The sequence below is a fragment of the Dasypus novemcinctus genome, chromosome 19, assembly GCF_030445035.2.
Source record: "Dasypus novemcinctus isolate mDasNov1 chromosome 19, mDasNov1.1.hap2, whole genome shotgun sequence".
In the NCBI taxonomy this organism is placed as follows: domain Eukaryota; kingdom Metazoa; phylum Chordata; class Mammalia; order Cingulata; family Dasypodidae; genus Dasypus; species Dasypus novemcinctus.
The window spans coordinates 79,594,333-79,616,477 of NC_080691.1; the positions used below are offsets into that span (position 1 = coordinate 79,594,333).

General features: G+C 52.1%; 2 protein-coding genes across 3 annotated transcripts in view; both read right to left on the reverse strand.

Annotated features, from left to right (window-relative positions):
- Window positions 1-2,408: 2,408 nt before the first annotated feature.
- TNFSF14 (TNF superfamily member 14) lies at window positions 2,409-11,741 on the reverse strand. 2 transcript variants are annotated; one of them, XM_071209991.1, is made up of 6 exons: window positions 11,529-11,741; window positions 6,879-7,023; window positions 6,434-6,756; window positions 4,867-4,963; window positions 4,556-4,597; window positions 2,409-3,874 (listed from the first exon to the last, which is right to left on the reverse strand). In XM_071209991.1, exons 2-6 carry the CDS (start codon window positions 6,913-6,915, stop codon window positions 3,447-3,449), a joined length of 927 nt encoding a protein of 308 aa, XP_071066092.1. In that variant the 5' UTR covers window positions 6,916-7,023; window positions 11,529-11,741; the 3' UTR covers window positions 2,409-3,446. The 2 variants fall into 2 exon arrangements, with proteins under 2 accessions (XP_071066092.1, XP_071066093.1); XM_071209992.1 differs by having other exon boundaries at window positions 4,867-4,903; window positions 6,879-11,741.
- Window positions 11,742-11,880: 139 nt separating this feature from the next.
- LOC101411049 (complement C3-like) overlaps window positions 11,881-22,145 on the reverse strand; it is a 31,737-nt gene continuing 21,472 nt past the window's right edge. The window contains exons 28-41 of the mRNA XM_058281982.1: window positions 21,189-21,345; window positions 19,457-19,620; window positions 18,284-18,442; window positions 18,082-18,141; window positions 17,856-17,946; window positions 17,678-17,729; window positions 15,825-15,912; window positions 15,618-15,707; window positions 14,542-14,647; window positions 13,946-14,035; window positions 13,657-13,740; window positions 12,355-12,438; window positions 12,134-12,269; window positions 11,881-12,045 (exon numbers count right to left, since the gene is read on the reverse strand). Of these exons, the coding sequence (XP_058137965.1) occupies window positions 11,904-12,045; window positions 12,134-12,269; window positions 12,355-12,438; window positions 13,657-13,740; window positions 13,946-14,035; window positions 14,542-14,647; window positions 15,618-15,707; window positions 15,825-15,912; window positions 17,678-17,729; window positions 17,856-17,946; window positions 18,082-18,141; window positions 18,284-18,442; window positions 19,457-19,620; window positions 21,189-21,345 (1,503 nt within the window). The 3' untranslated portion in view covers window positions 11,881-11,903. The remainder of the gene's footprint in view (window positions 12,046-12,133; window positions 12,270-12,354; window positions 12,439-13,656; window positions 13,741-13,945; window positions 14,036-14,541; window positions 14,648-15,617; window positions 15,708-15,824; window positions 15,913-17,677; window positions 17,730-17,855; window positions 17,947-18,081; window positions 18,142-18,283; window positions 18,443-19,456; window positions 19,621-21,188; window positions 21,346-22,145) is intronic.

Here is a 22,145-nt window from a genome sequence, read left to right on the forward strand (position 1 = left end):
GGAAAGGGTCATTATTCATCCTGTTTGACAGATGGGGAAACTGAGGCCCAGAGAAGCCAGGGTTGGGTCCAAGGTCTCCCAGCTGGGAAGTGGTGGAGTGGGAATTGAACCCAGGTTGTCCGACTCCAGAGTAAGAGCCACGTTTTTTTCTATAAGGCGATGTGTGTCAAGTGTTTGAACACAATGGGAAAAGGACTTGGCCCAGTGGTTAGGGCGTCCGCCCACAATATGGGAGGTCCGCAGTTCAAACCCCGGGCCTCCCTGACCCGTGTGCAGCTGTCCCATGTTCAGTGCTGATGCGTGCAAGGAGTGCCCTGCCACGCAGGGGTGTCCCCGCGTAGGGGAGCCCCACGCGCAAGGAGTGCGCCCGTAAGGAGAGCCGCCCAGCGCAAAAGAAAGTGCGGCCTGCCCAGGAATGGCGCTGCACACACGGAGAGCTGACACAACAGGATGACGCAACAAAAAGAAACACAGATTCCCGTGCTGCTGACAACAACAGAAGTGGACAAAGAAGATGCAGCAAATAGACACAGAGAACAGACAACTGGGGTGAGGGCGGGGGGGAGAGAAATAAATAAATAAATAAATAAATCTTAAAAAAAAAAATTGTTTGACCACAATCGCGTTTAGCAGGCGGGCCCTAACACCATCATATTAAGTTGTTTTATCATCATCATTTTCACCACCACCTCGGTTTTGGCAGGAGAGGAGGAGAAGGGAGGTGGTTTCCTTCCCAGCGGTTGGGAATTAAAATAAGGATGGTGGATTTCAGGTCCGGAGGAAGAGTTTTGGGCTTTTGTGTGTGTGTTGGGGTGGGGGGGGTGCGGTTAGGGAGAGTGAAATCTAACAAGATGCTGGGACACAAGAGGTGAAAGCGGAAACAGAGTAGATAGATTTCTCAGAAGTTTGAAAAGTAGGTCAGTGGTCTGGGCTAGGGGCTTCCTGTCCCCACACTTTATCTGAAATCAGACTGGGGTTCAGGTCTCCTGCTAAGCAGCCTCTGCCCCTGCAGAGCCCATCCCAGCCTCTGGCCCCTCCCCCTCCCTTCCTCTCCTCCCTTTTGGCCTCCCCCTCTTTCCCTCTCCCTCCTCCCTTCCCTTCCCTCTTTCCCTCTCCCTCCTCCCTCTTTCCGCCATCTCTTTCCTTCTCCTTCCTCCCTTTTCCCTCCTCCTCCTTACACCCCACACACACACACACACACACATACACACACACTTTTTTCCTCTCTCCTCCTCCTTAAGGCTGAGAGGCACCTCCTAGAAATGATCTTCAGAGGTTAAACGTAACAAAAGGTTCCATCTCCTGGAGGAAGTTAGTGGCTGCTGGTGGCTTTTATAAATACACTGTCCCCACACCTCGTTCTCCGCCATCAAAACCACGGAAACAGAAAAGCTGCGACGAGGGTAAAGGAAACTCCAGCAGGGGCTGAAGCTGAGCGTGTGGGGCCCTCCCACGTCCCACCAGCCCAGTGAGAGTCTCATTATGTGCCACTAGTAAGAGGTAGGGGATGTCCCTGCCTCTCTCGGGACCCAGGCCTCCTGCCCAGAGCTGGGGTGTGTAGAAAAAAGATGTAACTCACATGAGATTTCTAGCATATGGAAAGGGCCCAACAAATGTTAGTCTTCCTTGATATTTCTAAATCATTTAAGGAACCTGCACACTACCTACGCCCTTACTGTGTACCAGCCAGCATGCTAAACAGAGTCCATACACAATCGTATTTAATCTTTACAACCAAACTACAGGTGAGTACTTTTGTCAGCCCCACTTTACAGATGAAGAAACTGAGGCACTGAGAGGTGACAAGACTTGCTCAAAGTCACAAGGCAGAGTGGAGCATGAACCTGGGACTGTCTGATTGCAAGGCTTATTTTCTTCACCCCTGTACTATACACAATGACAATAACAATATTGACAATAACAATAATAATTCGTCCTTCTCTAGGGTCTATGCCCTCATCCGAGGATCTTAGGAACTAAATCTCCCTCCAGCCCCACTGGGTTTGGTACCCGCTCATTTGCAATAGGTGAGCTGGTTTGTTTGCACATCGTTATCTGACCCCAACACCCTGCCCCGGGCTCCCATTTGCTCCGCGCTTCCACCTGGCACGGGAGACTGTCAACTCTGCCCTGGATGTCTGCAGTAAGGAGCCTTGCAGCTTGCAGCCCCCAATCCTATAGGGATTGTGGATTTGAGGGGAAGGCAGAGCTGGGCATGAGGTTTCTGGTGCTCCCCACCCATGCCTCCTGCATGGGGTTGGGCCAACTGGGTTCAGGCTCCTCATCTGTAAAAATGACATCCGTGGATCATTCCATCAATCCCTCTGCCTCTGGGGGTTGCTACCTTTTGCTGGCTGAGATTACCCACCTACCCAGCACGTCCCCCAAGAACCAGGCATACCCAGGTGCAAGCGTTTTGCTATTTATTTCAAAAACCAGAGGTTAAGAAGCCCAAGGCTGGGGGCGAGATCTGACCCTAACCCCAGGACGCATTAGTCTTGGCTGGGGAGGAACCTCAGGCTATTGTGTGTGATGTAGTGTGCATGTGATGGTGGTGCCGCGTGTGTAATGGTGTTCGATGATGACGCAGCACTTGGAAGTCTGACCAGGTGTGACTGTGACATGGAGGTGACCACGTGGTTGTGGAGCTGTCTGCCACTGACATGTAGTTGTGTGTCTGGGGATGACGGTGTTGTAGTGTCTCTGACAGCGTGACTGCAACGCCGTCTTGTGATTTGTGCGTGATTGTGTCGTGTGGGGTTGTCATGCAGCAGCTGTGTGTTTGCAATGCCGCCTCGGACTCTTGTGTAACCGTGTGGTCGTGGGCAAACCCGATGCTTTCTGTGCATGAACGGGCTGATGATATATCGGTAGCTGGAAATCAGCCACATGGGACCACTCCGCCGTGGAGAGCGGCACACGTCACCAAGCCACCCCTTTGGTTTTCAGGTTGCTAAACTTTTACCAGCACAGTTGTGTCGGTGACCCTGGGTGTACTTTTTGCAGAATGGCCTCGAAACGGGGGTGGGACTTGGATGTGTGACTATGACCAAGCCAGGGCTGGGCCCTCCACAACGACGAGTCTCCGTGATGAGTCTCCCCCCACCCACCCTCTGAGAGTGGGGAGGACGCTGTACTTCCTGTTTCCAGCCCAGTGCCGGGACCCCCAAGTCCCACGTTCCTGTGAATCTAAAGCATAAATACCCACTCCTCTCCCCTTCTTCCTGATTATCAGGAAAATCAGCTTTATCCTACACTCAGGGGGGTCGCAGACTCCCAGGTCCCTGGGTCTTTGTGTCCAGTATGAGCCACGGCAGGGACTTCGGCCTTTTGGAAGAAGTAAGTTCCTGGCACCCGTGGAACTCTCCACCTGCTGGGCTTTCTCGCTCTTCTGCGGCAACCTCTGCCTACAAGAGGCCCCCCTCAATCCTCCGTGGCTTCCTCCTTCACACCATGAACGCCCCGAAATAGGACCGGGTTCCGTCGTGGAGCCGGACTGGCCAGTCTTCGGACACACGCACGACCACCTCCTCCCCGGCCTCCAGGTGCACCAAGCCGCCCAGGAAGCTACTGTCCCACCAGACGCGGGCGCCGCCTGAGCGCCCGCAGCGGGACCGCCGGCTGACCAGCAGCTCCAGCTCCTTGGGGTAGCGTGCTGTGCGCTTGTAGAGGCCGTGGGTGATGGGCAGGTTGCCGGCCAGCCCCCGGGGGCAGTCCACGCTGCCCAGCTGCACCTTGGAGTAGATGTAATAGTAGCCGGCGCGGGAGGTCACCAGGGCCCCGTTGCGGTAGCCAAGGCCCCGCAGGAAGGCCAGGCCCAGCTGCGTCTCCCACAGCAGCGGGCCCCCGCTGCGCATCAGGCTGGAGTTGGCGCCTGCGGAGGGAGACGAAGGGCGCGGGTCAGCGCGACCCTGGGCCAGCGGCCACGCCTCTCTGTGCTAGGCTGCGAATTGACTTCGCACCCACTTGACGGATGGGGAAATGGGGGCACCGAGAAGCAAAGTAACTGTGCTTATGGGGCGTTGGAACGCATTTCAGAGTCGCTTTGCAGATGGGGAAACCGAGGCACAGAGAGGCAACGTCACTTGCTTTGCAAAGGGGGACACGGGAGCGTGGAGCGATTAAATGGTTGGTCAAAAGCACCAAAACTTGTGGGTAGCGGAACGGAGAAACCAAGGCGGAACTCACAAAAGAAAGCACCCTGTGCCTCAGTTTCCCTCTCTGTCAAATGGAGATATTAAGAGAACCTGCTTATGATTTAATGAGGTAATACATGTAAAGCATATTACAGTGCCTGGCACATAGTAAGCACTATTTAAGGGCTTAATCAAAAAAATAATACATGAACCCAGGCCATGGAGACCCAGAGCCTCATGTACTGAATGAATGAATAAGGGGTGGAGGGTGACAAAGGATGCTCCACAGATGTCCCTGTGGGACCAAAGCCTCAATGCAGCAGGAGTTTTCTCCTCGCTCGGACCCATCGGGAAGTCTGTCTGGTCTCCCTGGGAAAGCCTGAACCCTACCCCATGACCAGTCCCAGGGTTCCACTCACCTGTGAGATGCGCTGCTGGACTGGTTTGATGGGACCTCCGTTCTGTGGAGAGGGGATCAGAGATCAGAGAAGGCTAATCCCTGGGCACAGCCAGACCAGCACCTCCCCAGGGGTCATCACGTCCATCTCTCGGTACCAACCCCACCCCTTCCGGAGTGACCCAAACTTCTGCTTCTCAGGCCCGGGGGAGGGGCACCTGTGGGACTCCAGCCAGTTGTGCAAATCCCCTTGGGCAATGGGCCCCGGGGGGAGTGTGCAGGCAGCGTGGGAACCCTCCCCAGGCCCACCCCGGGACCAGGACCCCGACTCACCTTGCACCAACTGCTCCCAAGATCTGGCGTCTCCGTCCTGAAAATGCAGGGGAAGCCACGGTGAGGGGCGCCGCCCCAGCCACCCACAGACACGCGGCTATGAGACAGACACACAGACCACCGTCAGACACACGCACAGCCATGTGCTCCGCCGTCAGACACACGCACAGCCATGTGCTCACACCCCGGGCCAGCAGCCTGGCAACCGCCCAGTGCCTGTGTCCCTCTCTGTCAAACAGGGCTCTGTGTCGTGCTCCCTTGGGATTTATCTGCGTGAAGCACATCACAGTGCCCGGCGCACAGTAAGCAGTATCTAAGGTGTATTCTAGAAATAAAATTAAGAGCACATGGGATCTAAGTCCCCTCTTGATACAGATGTGGAGTGGACACGGCCATTCTAGGGTTCTCAGGATGGAGGAAGAGAGTATGGATTAGAGTGGACTTACTGCTATTCTATTCATGAACTATTGTGATTAGTAATCGAAGAAAATGTGGCATTGGTGTGGAGAAAGTGGCCATGGTGGCTGCTGGGGGTAGGGAGTGGGAGGAAGAGATGTGATGTGGGGGCATTTTCGGGGGTTGGAGTTGTCCTGGGTGGTGCTGCAGGGACAGATACTGGACATTGTATGTCCTCCCACGGGCCACTGGGTGGACTGTGGGAGAGTGTGGGCTATGGTGTGGACCATTGACCATGAGGTGCAGGGGTGCTCAGAGACGTATTCACCAAATGCAATGAATGTCTCATGATGATGGAGGAGATTGTTGTTAAGGATGGAGGAGTGGGGTGAGGGTGGTGGGAGGTATATGGGGACCTCATATTTTTTTAATGTAACATTTAAAAAATAAAGAGAAAAAATAAAATCAAAATTAAAATAGCTTATATAAAAATAAAAAAGAGCACATGGAGGTTCGGATCCCTGGACAGGTGGACATAAATGGCAGCACGTGGACACGGGACCACTGAGATGAAGCATGCTAAGACACATGGGGATGCAGACACATGGAGGCGTGGTTCGTGGATCCATGTGGACTGAAGAAACAGGCACACAAGACCAGCGCCGGGGCTGTGGGCACGAGGGTACGGGGATTGGGGTCACCGGAAGAAGGACGTGGGGACACGGAATGTGCACTGGGCAGGACCACGTGGCCACGGGCACAGGGCACAGGGACGCACGCGTCTGTCCACAGGGATGCAGGCACAGCCAGCCAGAAACAGACACCGAGAGATACTGTGAGGCACGTGGGCACCAGAGAGGATTAGTGACCATCAGGGAACACGGCAAGGTTTCCAAGCATCATTATATTCATGCCTGTTCAGACTGGTGGAACACTCACGAGAGCCAGCCGCTCCCGGACTCCACAGCAACCCCAAGGGATGGGCCCGCTTATCGTCATCCCCATTTCACAGACGAGGAAACTGAGGCTCAGACAGGTGGAGTCACTGGCCCAGGGCTTCCACATTCCGAGTGGATCCCGCTTCCTGCGCCCGGCACAGACGCCAAATGGCACATGAGAGCCCCCCCCCTCGGCGTCCACCTTCACCCGCCCCCCCCGGGGGCTCACTCACCGGCAGGCGGGCGCCAATCTCCCCCAGGCGCCAGTGCACCTGCAGCAGGAACCAGCCCTCCACGGCCAGCCCGGCTCCCAAGAGCAGCAGCAGGAGACCCAGGCCCACCCAGGCTGCGCTGTAGGGCCGGCGGCGCCGGCGGCGCTCCAGTCTCGCGAATGGAATGTCCGACTGTCCGTCCACCACGAACACCGAGGGCCTCACGATCACCTCCTCCATGCCCCGGCAGATCAGGCACCGAGACGCCCCGGGCGGGGCCGGCAGGACGGGCTCTTGAGGGCTCAGAGGAAACCGCAATTGCCCAACGCTCCTGGCCTCGCAGGCTGCAGACGAGTGCGCGTCTGCCCCCGGGGGCCGCCTTTAGAGCTGGGGCTCGGCCCCTCCCCTTTCCCCGCATGCCCTCCTCTCTTCCTGTGCCCCCACCTCGGGCCAGGCCCCATCTCACTCTCACTCATGCAGCTGCCCACACTTTCCAGAGCCATCTGAAAATGTGACTCAGGTGGAGAAGGGGCCGGTTCATTCACTGAGTCACCAAACGTTGATGGAGCCCAGGTTCCTGGGAGCCAGGTGCCTTCTGCGCTCGAGGAGAACTGTAGCAGGGGGGTGAGAAAGACAATCAACCTGATGACCAAAAAAGTAGGGGAGCAGGTGTAGCTCAGTGGTTGAGTGTCTGCTTCCCATGTGCGAGGTGCTGGGTTCAATCCCCCATAATTTCTTTAAAAAAAGAAAAGAAAGCAATGTACAGTATTTGAAAGTAATATACGGTGTTTTAGAGGGTGATGAGTGCAGTGGAATACACAAGAGCGAACAGAATGAAGGCGCAGCCGGTGGGCAGGTGTGCGCAAGCACGGATGTGCTAATGTGTGTGCACACGTCTTCAGGTGTATGTGTGCACGTGGGCACCCGTCTGTATGCACATGTATGTGCCTAAGTGGACAGGTTTGTGTGTATGTATGCACGAGGGAGGGAATCTGTGTGTGCACGTGTGCGTGTGTGATACAGGCATGTGCGTATGGGTGCCCATGTGTGCACTATGTGTGGATTGTGCATCTGTGCATACGCAAGTGTGTATGTGTGTGCATGCCCGCGAGTGCTTGTGCATGTGTACAGGTATGCGCATGTATGGATGCACATGTAATGTGAAGTGTGCAATCTGTACATGTGTGCACGTATGTGTGTACACATTAGCTGGAACTCACAGCTGGGGTGGAAACCCTGTCCACCCACTTGACCAAGCTGAAGACCTAGAAGTCATCCTGGGCTCGTCCCTCTGTCATGTCCCCTATGTCCAGTCCTCAGCCAGCCCTGTGGGCTCATTCTCCACATCACATCCGACACCCAGCACCTGTTCTCAAGCCCAGCATTAAGACGCACCGTGAGGCACCCTGCCGCCTCTCCCCCGACGGCCGCCGAAGTTTCACGCCTGGACTTCGTGCTCCAACACCCGCCACCTTATTTATAACTCACCTTCTATCCGCTGGCGGGCCCGAGAGTTTTTTTGTGTTTTTTAAAATATATTTTTAATTTACTTTTAAAAGATACTTAGATTGCATAAAATGTTACATTAAAAATATAAGGGAAGCAGATGTGACCAAAGGGTAGAGTATCCACCTACCACATGGGAGGTCCACGGTTCAAACCCAGGGCCTCCTGACCCTGGTGAGCTGGCCCACGCGCAGCGCTGATGCGCGCAAGGAGTGCCGTGCCACGCAGGGGTATGAGGAGCCCCCACGCGCAAGGAGTGCGTCCCATAAGGAGAGGCGCCCCACGCGAAAAACAGTGCAGCCCGCCCAGGTGTGGCGCCGTACACACGGAGAGATGACGCAGCAAGATGACGCAAAAAAAAGAGACACAGATTCCCGGTGCTGCTGACAAGAATGCAAGTAGACACAGAAGAACACACAGCGAAGGGACACAGAGAGCAGACGATGGGGGGGGAGGGGAGAGAATAAAAATAAATATTTCACACACACAAATATATATATATATAAGGGATTCCCATATGTCATACTCCCACACCTTCCACTTTTCTCCACATTAATAACTTCTTACATTAGTGTGGTACATTCATTACAATTGATGAACACATTTGATTTTCATCAGAGAACAAAAGTAAGAGACTGTACATCTTTAAGTTCAAACTATAAAGTCCAAAGCCATCCGATATCTGGTGGCATTCCACCATCACAGGTTTCATACAGTCCAGTCCAGCCAGCCACCTTCTTCTGTACAGCCCACAAGGCACGGCTCTGCTGGGCTGGCCGGTGAGCTGCGGAGACCAAGCTGGGGCATTCCCCTGTGCTTCCGCTGCCCTCCTCCCTGGACACTGGCCAACACCACACCACGTCCACCGCCACCTACATGTTGGGGCCTCTGCCACTGGCAAATGCTGGGCACCGAACGGCGGATTCTGAGTCTGGCATTCTCAGCATGTTTGTCATAGCCAGGCTCTCTTGAGAGAAAGGTTCCCTGGGATTCAGGTGTCACAGGACAGAGTGGGAAACTGACTGCGGCAAACACTTCCCTGCACCTGCTGGGCCCTTCTGGCTCCTTCCCTTGGGGCTATTTGCTCTTTGTCCCAAAAATGTCTCCAGCAACTGGACGCAAAGGATGGGCACCGCCATGGGCCGCCTGCCCCAAGCACGCAGGGCAAGACGATGCAGATTATTCTCTTGTTTTATAAGTATCCTCTTGATATCCTCAATTATGGCTCTTGACCCACAAAGCCTCAAATATATACATCCAGACATCTAGGAAAAATTTTGCCAACCCCTGAGCTTGGAATGAATGCCAAGTGGTCTTCACCTATGGTCCTTAACTTATCCTGAAGCACTTGTTTCCTAGCTCACTCTGCCCCAGATGACACAGGACCTTTGCACATGCTATTCTCTGCCTGGAACAGGCTTCCCCAGCTCTCCCATGGTTGGTTCCTCCATCTCCACTTAAGAATCACCTCCTTCCAGGAGCCTTCCCAGACCACTCAACCTGAAGTCTCTCTCCTGCTGGAGCCACCCCAAACAGCTCTCTCAGGTCATCCGATTTTACTTCTTGCACATCCACACTATCTGAAATCAACTTGACCGTATCTTTGAGCACCCTTCCTGATCCCCTTTTCAGAATGTAAGATTCACAGGATCCTGCTTGTGCTGCTCATAGCCTAATCCCCAGGGCCTAGAATAACAGGTGCTCAAAAGCAGACAAAAAAATGTTAAAGAAAGAATACACATCCAGATACTAAAGCAGGGTAGACAGCTCGGGATTTTGGTGCCCTGCCAGTGGGCTCTACTTGGGAACCTATGCTCCCCAGTGTGACAGAGCTGGACTCAGGTGTGGTTTCCCTACACGTGGCTCTTCTGCCCCTTCTATGTGAACCTAGTTAGTACTGGACTTGAAAGGTGTATGTCCAAGAGACTTAAATCTTCGGGCTGTCCATGTGCCAGCTGGGCCCTGAATCTCAACAGAATTGCAACACCTACTCTCCAGTTCACTGGACTCACCCAGGACAACCAACAAGGAGATAATGATGGGCAACAACCATCCCAAGGAACAGAGAGAGTCTACAACTACAAGCAAGAGAATCCCATCCATCTGCCCCATGGAAACTAAGCCCCCTCTCAGTTAGAGGTGGAGTGGGCATCGCCATCCCAGAATCCCCAGGATTGGGGAGTGAATGATGGACTAGGGAAGACTTACTGTTATTCTACTATAGACTTATTGTGACTCTAGCAATGGAAGATCTGTTATCATTGATGCGGAGGCAGTGGCCATCGGAGGTTCTGAGGGGAGGGACAGAGAAAAACAGGTGTAATATGGGGACATTTTTGGGATTTGGGAATTGCCCCGAATGACACTGCAATGACAGATACAAGCCATTATATATCTGGTCATAACTTACAATTATGCGGGAGAGAGTATAAACAACAATGTAAACTATAATCCATGCCTACTGGCAATGCTCCAAAATGTATTTACCAATTGTAACAAATGTACCACACTAATGAAGGACATTGTTAATGTGGGAAAATGTGGGAGGTGTGGGGACTGGGGCATATGGAAATCACCTATATTTTTTATGTGATATTTATGTAATCTAAGTATCTTTTAAAAAATGAAAAACTATATTTTTTTAAAAAGGCAAAGTATTCCCCTTGAAAATAAATCTTTACCCAAAATTTTTCTTAAAAATGAATAAATGAATCCCAGGCAGGAGAAAAGGTAAATGAGCAAGAAATGAGAAAACAGACAAGAAAGAATTAAGGTGGTGAGCCTGGCAGATGTCTGCTGGGATGTTCACTGAGTAATGGGGTATATCTGGCGATTGGAGACTGGAGGGGAAGCGAAGGGGCTCTGAAGTTGGGAGGTGAGGGTCTCCCCCACCTGAAGTCCTAAAGGGGTGATTGCCAAGCTCAGGGGGTTCTTGTGATGACTTGGCCCAGAGCTGTGAGGCTGGACACCACCCCTCGAGCAACCTTTCCAGCCCCCAGTGGACAGAGGTGCAGTTACAAGAGCTGTTTGGGGCCCCAGTTGCCGTAGCAGCCAGTAACCCCCACAGGCCTGTGGCTCACGTCTCCCACACAGCGCTGGTGATGCTGTCACCGCAGCAGCCCCCACGTCCCCTCCCTGACCGCTGACTCATGCCTTCCCGGGCAGTGGGCTCCAGACAGAAATGGTGCCCCGTCTGCATCTTATCACACCCTCCCGGGTGCAACCCAGTCCAACCTGACCCACTGATCAGCTTGTTCAGGCCCTTCTAGAAAGCTGGGACTAGGAGGGTGGGGCGGGCAGAAAAGAACAAATGAAAGTACAGGGGAGATCAGAAATGGGGTGAAAGTGAACCTCAGATGGGGGGAAATGGGGTGAAAGTGAAGGTGAGAAGCAGAGGGAGAGTGTAGGTTTGGATGCTGGTACAGATAGGTAAAGATGCAGGTAATTAACCCAGGGAAAGGTGTAGGTGAGAAGACAGGTAAATATACAGGTGAGGATGCTGGTAAGAAAGCAGATAAGCATACAGGCAAAAGTACAGGCAAGGATGCTGGTACGAACACAAGAGGAGATAAAGAGGAGGATGCAGGTAATGATGCAGGTAAAGACCCACATGAGAATGCAGAGAAAATGCAGGTAATGATGCAGGTGTGGATGCAGGTGAGGGTGAAGGTGAAAGATGCAAATGAGGATTCAGGCGAGGACGCAGGGGAGCTGCAGGGGAAGATGCAGGTGCCCTTCAGACCAGGTGCAGGTGGAGCAGGCAGGCCTCTTCAGGCGAGGAGGCTGGTGAAGTGGCAGGTGGACTGCAGTGGGGGTGGAGTGTGACACAGGTGAGGTTTCAGGTAGGAGGGCGCTGAGCTGCAGGTGACACGTGGAGCTGGGGATGGCGGCCGCCTCTTCCCCTCCATCAAAGACCTCTGGACTTTGCAGACAGGTGAAGTGGAACTGAAGCTTTATTGGGGGGGGGGGGTGCGGTTCACGGGGTTCAGTTGGGGCAGCCAAACACGATCATGCTCTCTGTGAAGGTGCCCAAGTCCTGACACAGCTTCTGGTACTCCTCGTCCTGGCACTCCTCGGCCTCTGGCCACAGCTCCACCCACGTGTCCTTCCCGACGATGTAGTCGGTGCTGGGGGCGCGGAGGGGAGAACCCGGGTCAGCAGGGCGCGGGGGCGGCGGGAGGGGCGAGCGCGCGCGCGCACGGGGCGGGCACTCACTTGGACTTCTGTCCCCACAGGTCGGAGGAGACGCCCCAGATGAGGTAGTGACTGCCCTGCTTCAACTTCAGGGCTTCTCTGCACTTGATGTGGCTGATGAACCTGCGCCGCTGTCCCTCCCGCACCTCATCGGAGCCTGGGGCGGGGGGAGGCGGGAGCTGAGCGCGGGGAGGGAGGCGCGCGCCCCGGGGCGGGGTGGGGGCGGAGCCCGCTGCGCTGACCTGACTTGATGATCTGCTCGATGACCATGACGTAGTCGTCGAAGTCCTGGGACAGCTTCCTCTCGACCAGCTTGGTCTTGTACACTGCGGGGTGGGCGCAGGGGGTCCCGCTGTGTGGGCTCTGGGAACGCTCGCCCGCAGGCTCACGCGGCCGTGTGGCTTCCCCCGGCAGCTCCCATGCTCTGCCAAGGCCGCTCACACAGACACAATCACACAGCCACCCACAGCACGGCCAACTGCACAACTACCTCTGCTCAAAGCCACAGTCATCCACAAACACCATCTCACACAAACACAAATGCAGCCGCACCGTCACACATAGAGCCACACGCAGCCTCGCTCACAGCCCCATACACTGTTGCCCACAGTGTCACACACACATGCGCACTGGTGCTCTCTCACACACACTGCCATATGCACTTGCACACACACCCATGCACACTATCATCGTAAACATTCACACCCATGCACACAGCTGTTCACAGTCACACCCACACCCAGCATGCTGCAATTCACACCTATGCACTGTTGCTCTCTCACAGCCACAGCCATGCATGCTGAAGCTCACACAACTACACACTCACATGCACAGTCACACTCTCTCACAAATGCACACACATCCCCATGCACAATCACACCCAAACGCACTTGTTCACAACACAACCTATGCACAGTTTCTCTCCCATTCTCACACCCATGCACACTTCTGCTCACACACACCTAGCATGCCGTCAATACACTTGCAGACTCATGTCATGCACATAGTTGTGCACACACAAACCCAAGCACACTGCTGCTCACTCTCACACGCTCACATCAATACCTACTGTCACTCTCACACACACCCTTGCATATATCAATGACACATAATCACACACAGACAGCACCCACGCACACTGTTGCACACATTCATATCTTTACATGCTGCTGCTCACACTGGCACACACTATTGCTCTTTTACACACTCACACTCATGTACCCTGTCATGCACATACCCTCATAATACCCAGGTACATTGTCACTCACACTCACACCAATGCATACAGCCACACACACACTCATGCACTGCATCACTCACACACAATCACATACACATTCAGCCATGCACACTGTCACACACACGCTCATACCCAGGCACACTGTCACTCTCACACTCACACTCATGCACACCATTGCTCACACAGGCATGCATCCATGCACACTGTTGCACACACAGGCTCGTACCTATGCACACTGCTGCTCACATGGTCATACACTCATGCATTCCCCAGCCACAGAGCCTCCCCCCAGGGGTCCACTCACCGTAGTCCACTCCCGGCTCACAGGCCTTATCAATCCTTTCATCTGGCGTGACCTTGTCATTCTCCTTGTGCATGAAGCAGTTTTCTGCAGGGTGAGAGCAGGCGGTGAGGACATGACTAAGTCCCACATCCCATCTGGGGTCTCCCTGCCCATGAGTGTGGCCAGCCCCAGTCCTCTCCCCTTGTTTCCTGAGGTTGGCATTTGGAGACCCTTGGTCACACACTCCCCGCAAGGGATGGGGTGAGTGTGGCTCTCTCAGGCCTGCCCCTCCTGGCTCCTCTGCACACACCCTCAGCACAGCGGCACAGGTCCCCATGGCACAGCATGCTCAGCATTCCGTCCTCCTTGTCTGGGTGGTAGAACTGGGTGCAAGATTCATCTGTGGGCAGAGGTGATGGGGAGGGGGATCAGAAGACTTGGGCCTCCACCCCAGAAAGCATGCCTGAGATGCCCAGATTCCCGACTTTCAGATGCTCAACCGGGAATACCCAGATGTCCATCCCTCAGATCCCTGGGACACTCAGTCCCCCAACTCACAGACCCCCATCAAATATCTTTGAAAACCTCACATCCATGGGACACTATACCCCAAACTTTCAGGCCCATGGGGTCCTCAGATCCTGGGACACTCAGACCCCTAACTTTCAGATATTTGAGACACTCAGATCCCTTGGACCCATAAATCCCCATCTCATAGATCCCTGGGATCCCTAGACTCCCCCACTCTTCTTGGGACCCTCACATCACTGGAACTCTTAGATCCACAACTCTAAGGCCCCTGGGATCCTCACAGCCCAACTTCCAGATCTCTGGGATCCCCCAGTCTCTGGCCCTACCCATAATTCCCTGGGACCCTCCGTCCCAGCGCCCAGCTTGGTTGCTCACCCAGGTTGTAATAGGAATAGACCTTGACTGCCCCAGGCTGGAGAAGCCCAACATCAAAGTACTGGTGAACTTTGAAGGTCAGACATTCCTCCTCAGTATGTGAGATCTGAGGGGAAGAAGGAGGTTGGTCACTGGAGAGACACTGGAGGGAGTCCAGCTTGGGTACTGGGAGTTGGGATGGTGGTGGAGAAATTGAAGGAACGAGAAGAGGAATGGGGGTGAGGGGACATGGCAGAGACTAATGATCTGTTCACAAATCCATTTTACTTTTCTTACATCTCACAGCTAGATTTTATTTCCCAACCTCCCTTTCACTTAGCTGTGGCCATGAGACTGAATTCTGGACAACAGGTTGCTATCTATGTCCATTAAAATGCCTCATGCACAGTCTCTCTTCTTGGAGAAATAAAGAATACAGTAGAAGAACCCAAGATCCTAGAGATAAGATTTAAGTACTTGGGTCCCTGAGTGACAGCTTGGAGGAGAGACCCCTTTCTTAGCCATTCCATTAGACTTTACATAGCTTTGCATGAAAAATCCAAGACTATTGTGTTACGACACCATTCTTAGATATTTTGTTATATCAGCTAGTGTTATATATGTTGACTAATGGGTGGATGAGTGGCACTGGGAGTACAGGGAGGATATGGGGACAGGAAAGTGGGGAAAATAGGGAGGGGAAGGAAAAAGCTTAAATCGTATTGAGATGAAGAGAGCAGGAGAAAGATGGAGAGATAAGTAGAGAAGAGAGAAACAGAAGCACAAAAAGCAGAAACAAAGCTTCTTTTTGGGAGTAATGAAAGCTTTACAGCACCACTCCTTTTCTTTAAGGCTCTAATAAGAAGTTGGAGGAGGAAGATGAAATACCAGGTTGGAACATCAGTAGTCTGAAGCAAGATGATAATATGAGATGATCCTGGTTTGGCCACCATCTTTGGCAAGCCCCTTTTCCTGCCACCCAGCAGTGTAGACCCTATCTCCCCTAGCCTAAGCCTACCTGGCCTGGAGACAAAGGCAAGGGGAGAAGAAAAGGTCAGGGTACCAATGGGGGCCCCCCGGGGGGCATGAAGCCTTACCTTGTCCAGGTAGATGATGAGGGTGTTCTTGTTAGAGAAGGCCTTGTTCAGCTCATACTTAGAGATGTATTTGTCGATGCCTTTGCTCAGCTGTGGAAGGAAGGGGATTGGGATAATCCCTCCTGGACCACCTTACCTCCTTCCAGCCTCTTCCAGACCCCAGGCCCCTTCCTGCCAATCCCAGCCCCAAACCCAAGACTCCCATACCTGATTGAGGTCACCAGTGTCAGGAGAGAAGCCAGTTATCATGGATATATCCAGGATGGACATGGCAGCATCCTCATCTCCCAGATACCTGGACAGGGCAAGGACAGAGACTATTGGATCCCAGGGTGGGTTCAGCCCCAGTGACCAGTGCCTGGACAAGGGGGTCTGGTTGGGACTTGGGCTTCTGGTTCCCAAGAGCAGCCTAGAGAGATTTTAGCTCTTAGGAAACTCTTCCTAAAGGGGAAGAAACTCTTCCTAAAATGGTCAATGTGATTAATAACTCAGACTCTTGATCCAAACTGCACAGGTTCAAATCTCAGTTCTATATAACAATTGATGAGTTATTTGACCTCTCTATGCCTGAGTTCATCTATAAAATGTGGCTCCCCCAGGCAGTCCTTGTTTTGCACAATTCAGTTACCATGGTTTAGTTAAATAACAGCAGACCCCACCAATATGGTTCACATTTTAGTACCATGGTATACTGAGTGTGAATGTCTACATAAAGTACACATGCCATTGCCTGCTCTTCAGTCCACCAATCCCTACGTAAATAACAGCCATGCATCAAGATCAGTGACCAATCGCAGCACGTCTTCCAGAGCCTGTCTGTGATTGGTCACTTGCATCTGTCATTCAGTTCATGCACAGACAGCAAAGCATGAAGTTGTGTTGCTGTCTTGTCTCCCAGTCATAAACCCATGTGACATTTTACAAAAATAGATCATCAAAAAATGGAGTTAGCCTAATGAAGGCAAAGTGATTGACATAAAAGGAAAGGTATCATGTCAAAAAGGATAAAGATGTATTAAAGAAAGTGAAACTGGCAAAGACTTCACATTAAAGGAATGCTCAGATATTTCACAACATTGAAAACACAAAAAATAAAATGTTGGGAGCTGATCCAAGATTAGAAAGGCCATGAACATTTACCAAGACATAGAGAGGAGGCTGACTCCATATCACAAGGTATATAAGGCATATGACCTACTAAGAAGACAACCAATAATCGAATTACAGTACACTTGATATGTGTTCGGCAAAGGAAAATAAAAACACTTTAATATTAATGTCTCTAGTGTAAATCACATCATAATAAATATTCATGCTGCTGTGTTTTTCATTTCTCTGCACCTTTTAAAGCCATACTAAGAGATTTTTTAATATTTTGACTTTTTTTTAAGATTATTTATTTATTTCTCTCCCCTTCCCCCGCCCCCTCACGCCAGTTGTCTGTTCTCTGTATCTATTTGCTGCGTCTTCTTTGTCCGCTTCTATTGTTAACGGCATGGGAATCTGTGTTTCTTTTTGCTGTGTCATCTTGTTGTGTCAGCTCTCTGTGTGTGCGGCACCATTCCTGGGCAGGCTGCACTTTCTTTCGCGCTGGGCAGCTCTCCTTATGGGGAGCACTCCTTGTGCGTGGGGCTCCCCTATGCGGGGGACACCCCTGCATGGCAGGGCACTCCTTGCGCGCATCAGCACTGCACATGGGCCAGCTGCACACGGGTCATGGAGACCCGGGGTTTGAACCGCAAACCTCCCATGTGGTAGACGGACGCCCTAACTACTGGGCCAAGTCCGCCACCTTGACATTGTTTTCAATGTTTGACAAAAATAATTGTCCCTATTGATTATTGTCCCTATTGATTATTACAATCATTTGCACATTTTCAGCTTCCACAGCCAGGCAAAGAGAGAAGTGCATGTGGTACCTGCCTCACAGAAGGTACTTTGATTGGTACTAGACACACGGTTAACTCTTAGAAAAGTGTTAGGTGTCACGGATATTATTTGTCAGGACCAGGATGGAAAAAGGGGGATGGCCAAGATGAACCCGTGGCCCAGCTTCTTACCTGGTGCAGATGTTGAGGATCATTGTGCTCTTGGCATCCTGAGGCCTCTTGACTAGAAACACAGAAGACAGAAAATGGGAGGGATTCCCAGCATCCCATTCAGGGAAAGAGAGAGATATCGGAATAGGGGAGGAGGTGGAGAGTTGGGGTGACAGACCAGGGTCTGTGTTCCTTTTACCTGTTTCAGGGGCTGGTCGGATGGTGGCCCTGAGGTTGAATTTCTTGCAGGTGGGTTTGGCTTTGGCCTTGGCATAGTATACAGTCACCACCTGGAGAGGTGGGAGAGGAGAGGAGGCATCAGCCCACATGACTGGGACGACTGAGGACAGGAAAGAGAGGGTCCCTGGGGGCAGATGGGTGGTGAGAAGGCAGCAGGCAGGCAGGTGTGGGCCTCTGCCCCTTACCGAAAAGGTGCCTTGTCCTTTCCCTTTGGCTGTGAACGTGAAATCCTCATTTTCCTTGGTCTGCAGAGAAAGAAGAGAGTGTGTTGGGCATCAAGCCTTCTCCTGGCTGCCAGGGCCATGTGCCCTCCATCCTTCCTCCCAGCACACCCCAGTGAGCATAGAGGGTAAAACAAAGTGAGGACAGTCTGGCCAGTGGCTGTACCTGTTCTGACCGCAGGAGGCTAGCAGATTCCCAAGTGATGCTGTGCTTGATTGCAGCACTGCGGCTGGGCAGGTGGATGGACACGTCCAGGTTCAAGTCCCTGTGGTCAGGTATGACCTTCTGATACTGGGCCAAGGCCTGGAACACCATGAAGGTGGCCTAGAACCCACCAGAGAGAGCAGGTGAATTTGGGAGCCCGAGAAAATAGTTAGAACCCACTGGGGGATAAAGAGGCTCGGTTGAGAACGGAGACCTTGAGACTGCCATCTAGACTCACCAGAATGTTGGTGGAGCACAATATTGGGAGCCTTGGGACACTGAAGACATAACCTAGGACTCTCTCTGAAGGAGAGAGCCTGAGACTAGAGCTTGGAGACACTTAGAACGTGTCAAGAACCCATCAGAGTATATGGGGTAAGATTGGGGATCTAATAACACCAAGAACCATTCACAAGAGAGAGTTCAGGCCAGGGCTTTGTAACACTGAATATGTGTCTAGAACCCACTCATGAAAGAAAGAACAAAAATGGAGCTTGAGGACACTGAGCATATGACTTAGAATCCAAAAGGTGGAAGGCTCAGACCAGGCATTGGTGATACTGAAAACATGACCTACAGCCCACCAGAAAAAGGGTCAAACTGGAGCCTGAGGATGCTGGAGCCTGAGGCTACTGAACCATGGCCTAGAACCCACGAGGAGGGGAATGAGTCTCAGGTGAGGGTTACCAAGAACCTGGTCTAAAACCCATCAGTGAAACAGGATGGAGCCTGTTAAAAGTGAGAAAAGTCTAAAAAACATCAGGGACAACAAAGGCCCTAGAGTAAACAGGAACCTGGCCTAGAGCCTCCAGTGAGATAGGGTGGGATTGGAGCCTGGTAAAACTAGGAATGTGATCTAGAACTGAGTGGGAGGGAGGGAAGTTCACACATGAATCTGGGCCCCGAGAACATGGTCAGATACCAGGAAGGAGGTTCAGATCACAGCTTGGGCATACAAAATGTACTCTAGAACCCACAGATGGGTTCACAATTAAGAAAAGAATGGATTTCTCAACTTTACTCCAATCACTGGCTTGTGGGACAGAAGAACTACTTCTCTGGGTCTCAGGATCTCCTCCAGGAGGCCGGTCAGAGGAGGTAGGACACAGGTGGAGGGGTAGTGGCCGCACTTGCCTGGGTAGAGCCATAGCCGCCTCCATAGTATCTCTGCTCATTAAGCCAGCGCACAACAGGAGACATAGATTCAAAGTCTCTGAGCAGCAGCAGGGCGAGGAGGGCGTAGGACGTGGCTTCCACACTGTAGAGCCGCTGGCCAGGCTCCTCCCAGCGGTTCCTTTCTGTAAAGAGGATCCCCCCAGTGCTCACTGCTATGGCTCAGAGGAAGCTGTTGCCAGGCTACCCTCATGGCTGCCAGACCCATACCAGACCTCCCAGCACTCCAGGGTCTTGGATTGGCATTCTAGACTTCCATCTGCTTGCCTCACTCTCCTCCCCCATCAATCCTCACCATTTCTAAATTTTGAATGACACCCTCACTGAACTACTGGGAGTTTCCCAAAAGTTGCTGCTCACTCTGACCTCTGGATCTTTGCATATACTTGGTACTTCTACTTGGAGCACCTCTTCTCCACCCACTCCTAGTTAATTCTTACCCATTTTGTACAACTTAGCCTCAATGGCCACCCTTGGCTGAGCTGGGCACCTCCTTCTGTCTAGCAGAGCATCCTGTGCTTCTCTCATCCCAGCACTGTGACACTCTACAGCAATCTCCTGTTAACACATCTCTTTTCTCAAATGGAGTGTGATAATGGCAGGGGCTGTGCCATGTCCACTGTTATGTGCCCCAAAGACCTAAGAAAGTACCTATGGCAGAGATTCCCACCAAGAACCACTTATGCCTCTTCCTGGGCAACCAGCTTAACTACACCTCCCAGATAACCCTGCAGGGGGGCGTGGCCATGTAGCAGAACTCTGGCCAGTGGAATGTGCATGGCAGTGATGGAGCCCCTTCCATGCCTGGACCACCTCCCTTGTACAATCGTTCTGACTGTTTTCCCTTCTGTGTATACGCAGAAGATTCCGAAACCCTGGGGTGGCAGGGCTGCAAAACTCTAGAGGCCTGGATCCCTGCATCACCATATAGAGGAGAGCTGTCCATCAACTTGGAAAACCCACAGGATGCTGTTACACGGCAAGAAATAAACTTCTATTGTATTATGCCACTTCAGTCTTGGGGGAGATATGTTACAGAAGCCAGCCCAGACCTAACTGATGTAGTGTCATCATTGGAACCTTTGACTGTATGCTCACTATGTACTAGGCACTGTGCTACATTCTCCATGGCATTATCTTATCTAATCATAGTTACCCTTGAGGTAATGACAATATGATTAACAAAGATAAAGGCAAAGGGACATCACTTATAGAACTCTTATGATGTGCCAGACTTTGTTGTACATGCATTATTCATTTTAATCTTCACAACCACCCATTTTAAGAGAAGGAAAATAAGGTCCAAAGAGGTTAAGTGACTTGTACAAGGTCACTCAGTGAAAATGTGACAGAGTGAGAATTGAACTCAGGTCTGGCTGATGTCAGAGTCCATGCCCTTAGCTACTCCTCACTACTGTGCCATAGCAAGTGCTCAGAACACTTGTTGAAGGAATGAGACAACAGACCTTCCTGTGAGGCTCACAATGAGGACTTTATATCACTGCTGGCTAGGAGCCGCCCATCACACCCCATCTCAGAACTGCCCATGCCATCGTGGCTTAGACCAGTCATCCTGTCTTGACTTAGACCTCCTGTATCCCAGCTCAGCTTGGAGCCAGTCATCCCAACTTGGGGTTGCCCCCCTCAAACCTCAATCATGCATCCCACGTTACCTTTCAAAGATGCCCCTCACCTGTGGCTGTGTTCAGAAATTTGTCGAGATTGCGGCCCTTCAGACTGTCTGATTGGGCCAGGGCATAGCCAGCCATTGCTACAGTGTATGGTCTCTGCAGGCTCATGTACTTGGCTTCAAGGAAGTTTCTTGACTTATCGATGCTGTCTCCCAGGCTCTAGAGAAGATCAAGTACTTTTGGTCAGGCAAGCATTGCTGCCACAGACAGCTAAGCAAGGCAGAAGCACCAGTTTCCGGTCAGTAGAACAGTTTCTGTCTTTGGACATACCTGCCCATCTTCAATCTATTTTTTTTAAGATTTATTTATTTATTTATTTCTCTCCCAACCCCCGCCCCCCCCCCACCCCAGTCGTCTGTTCTCTGTGTCTATTTGTGCACGATCTTCTTTGTCCGCTTCTGTTGTTGTCAGTGGCACAGGAATCTGTGTTTCTTTTTGTTGCATCATCTTGTTGTGTCAGCTCTCCGTGTGTGAGGCGCCATTCCTGGGCAGGCTGCACTTTCTTTCACACTGGGCGACTCTCCTTAAGGGGCACTCTCCTAGAGCGTGGGGCTCCCCTATGCGGAGACACCCCTGCATGGCATGGCACTCCTTGAGCGCATCAGCACTGCACATGGGCCAGATGCACACGGGTCAAGGAGGCCCAGGGTTTGAACCGTGGACCTCCCATGTAGTAGACGGACGCCCTAACCACTGAGCCAAGTCCGCTTCCCTTCAATCTATTTTTGACAGTTTCCCAGGCATTTTAGTCATCATGAGCTGCTTTGTTGCTGGGTACCTGTTATGTGCCTGGAGCAGTCCATACACCTAGTGGTGTGCTGGTAAATGTTTAACAACCAGCTCCCAGCTGGGAAAGGGGGCTGGTTTATATCAGTTGCCAATTTCCATGGTGTAAATACTCACTCTACAGCCCATATCAAGGCAAAGCGATGTTGCTGAACCCAGAGACAGAAAGAGAG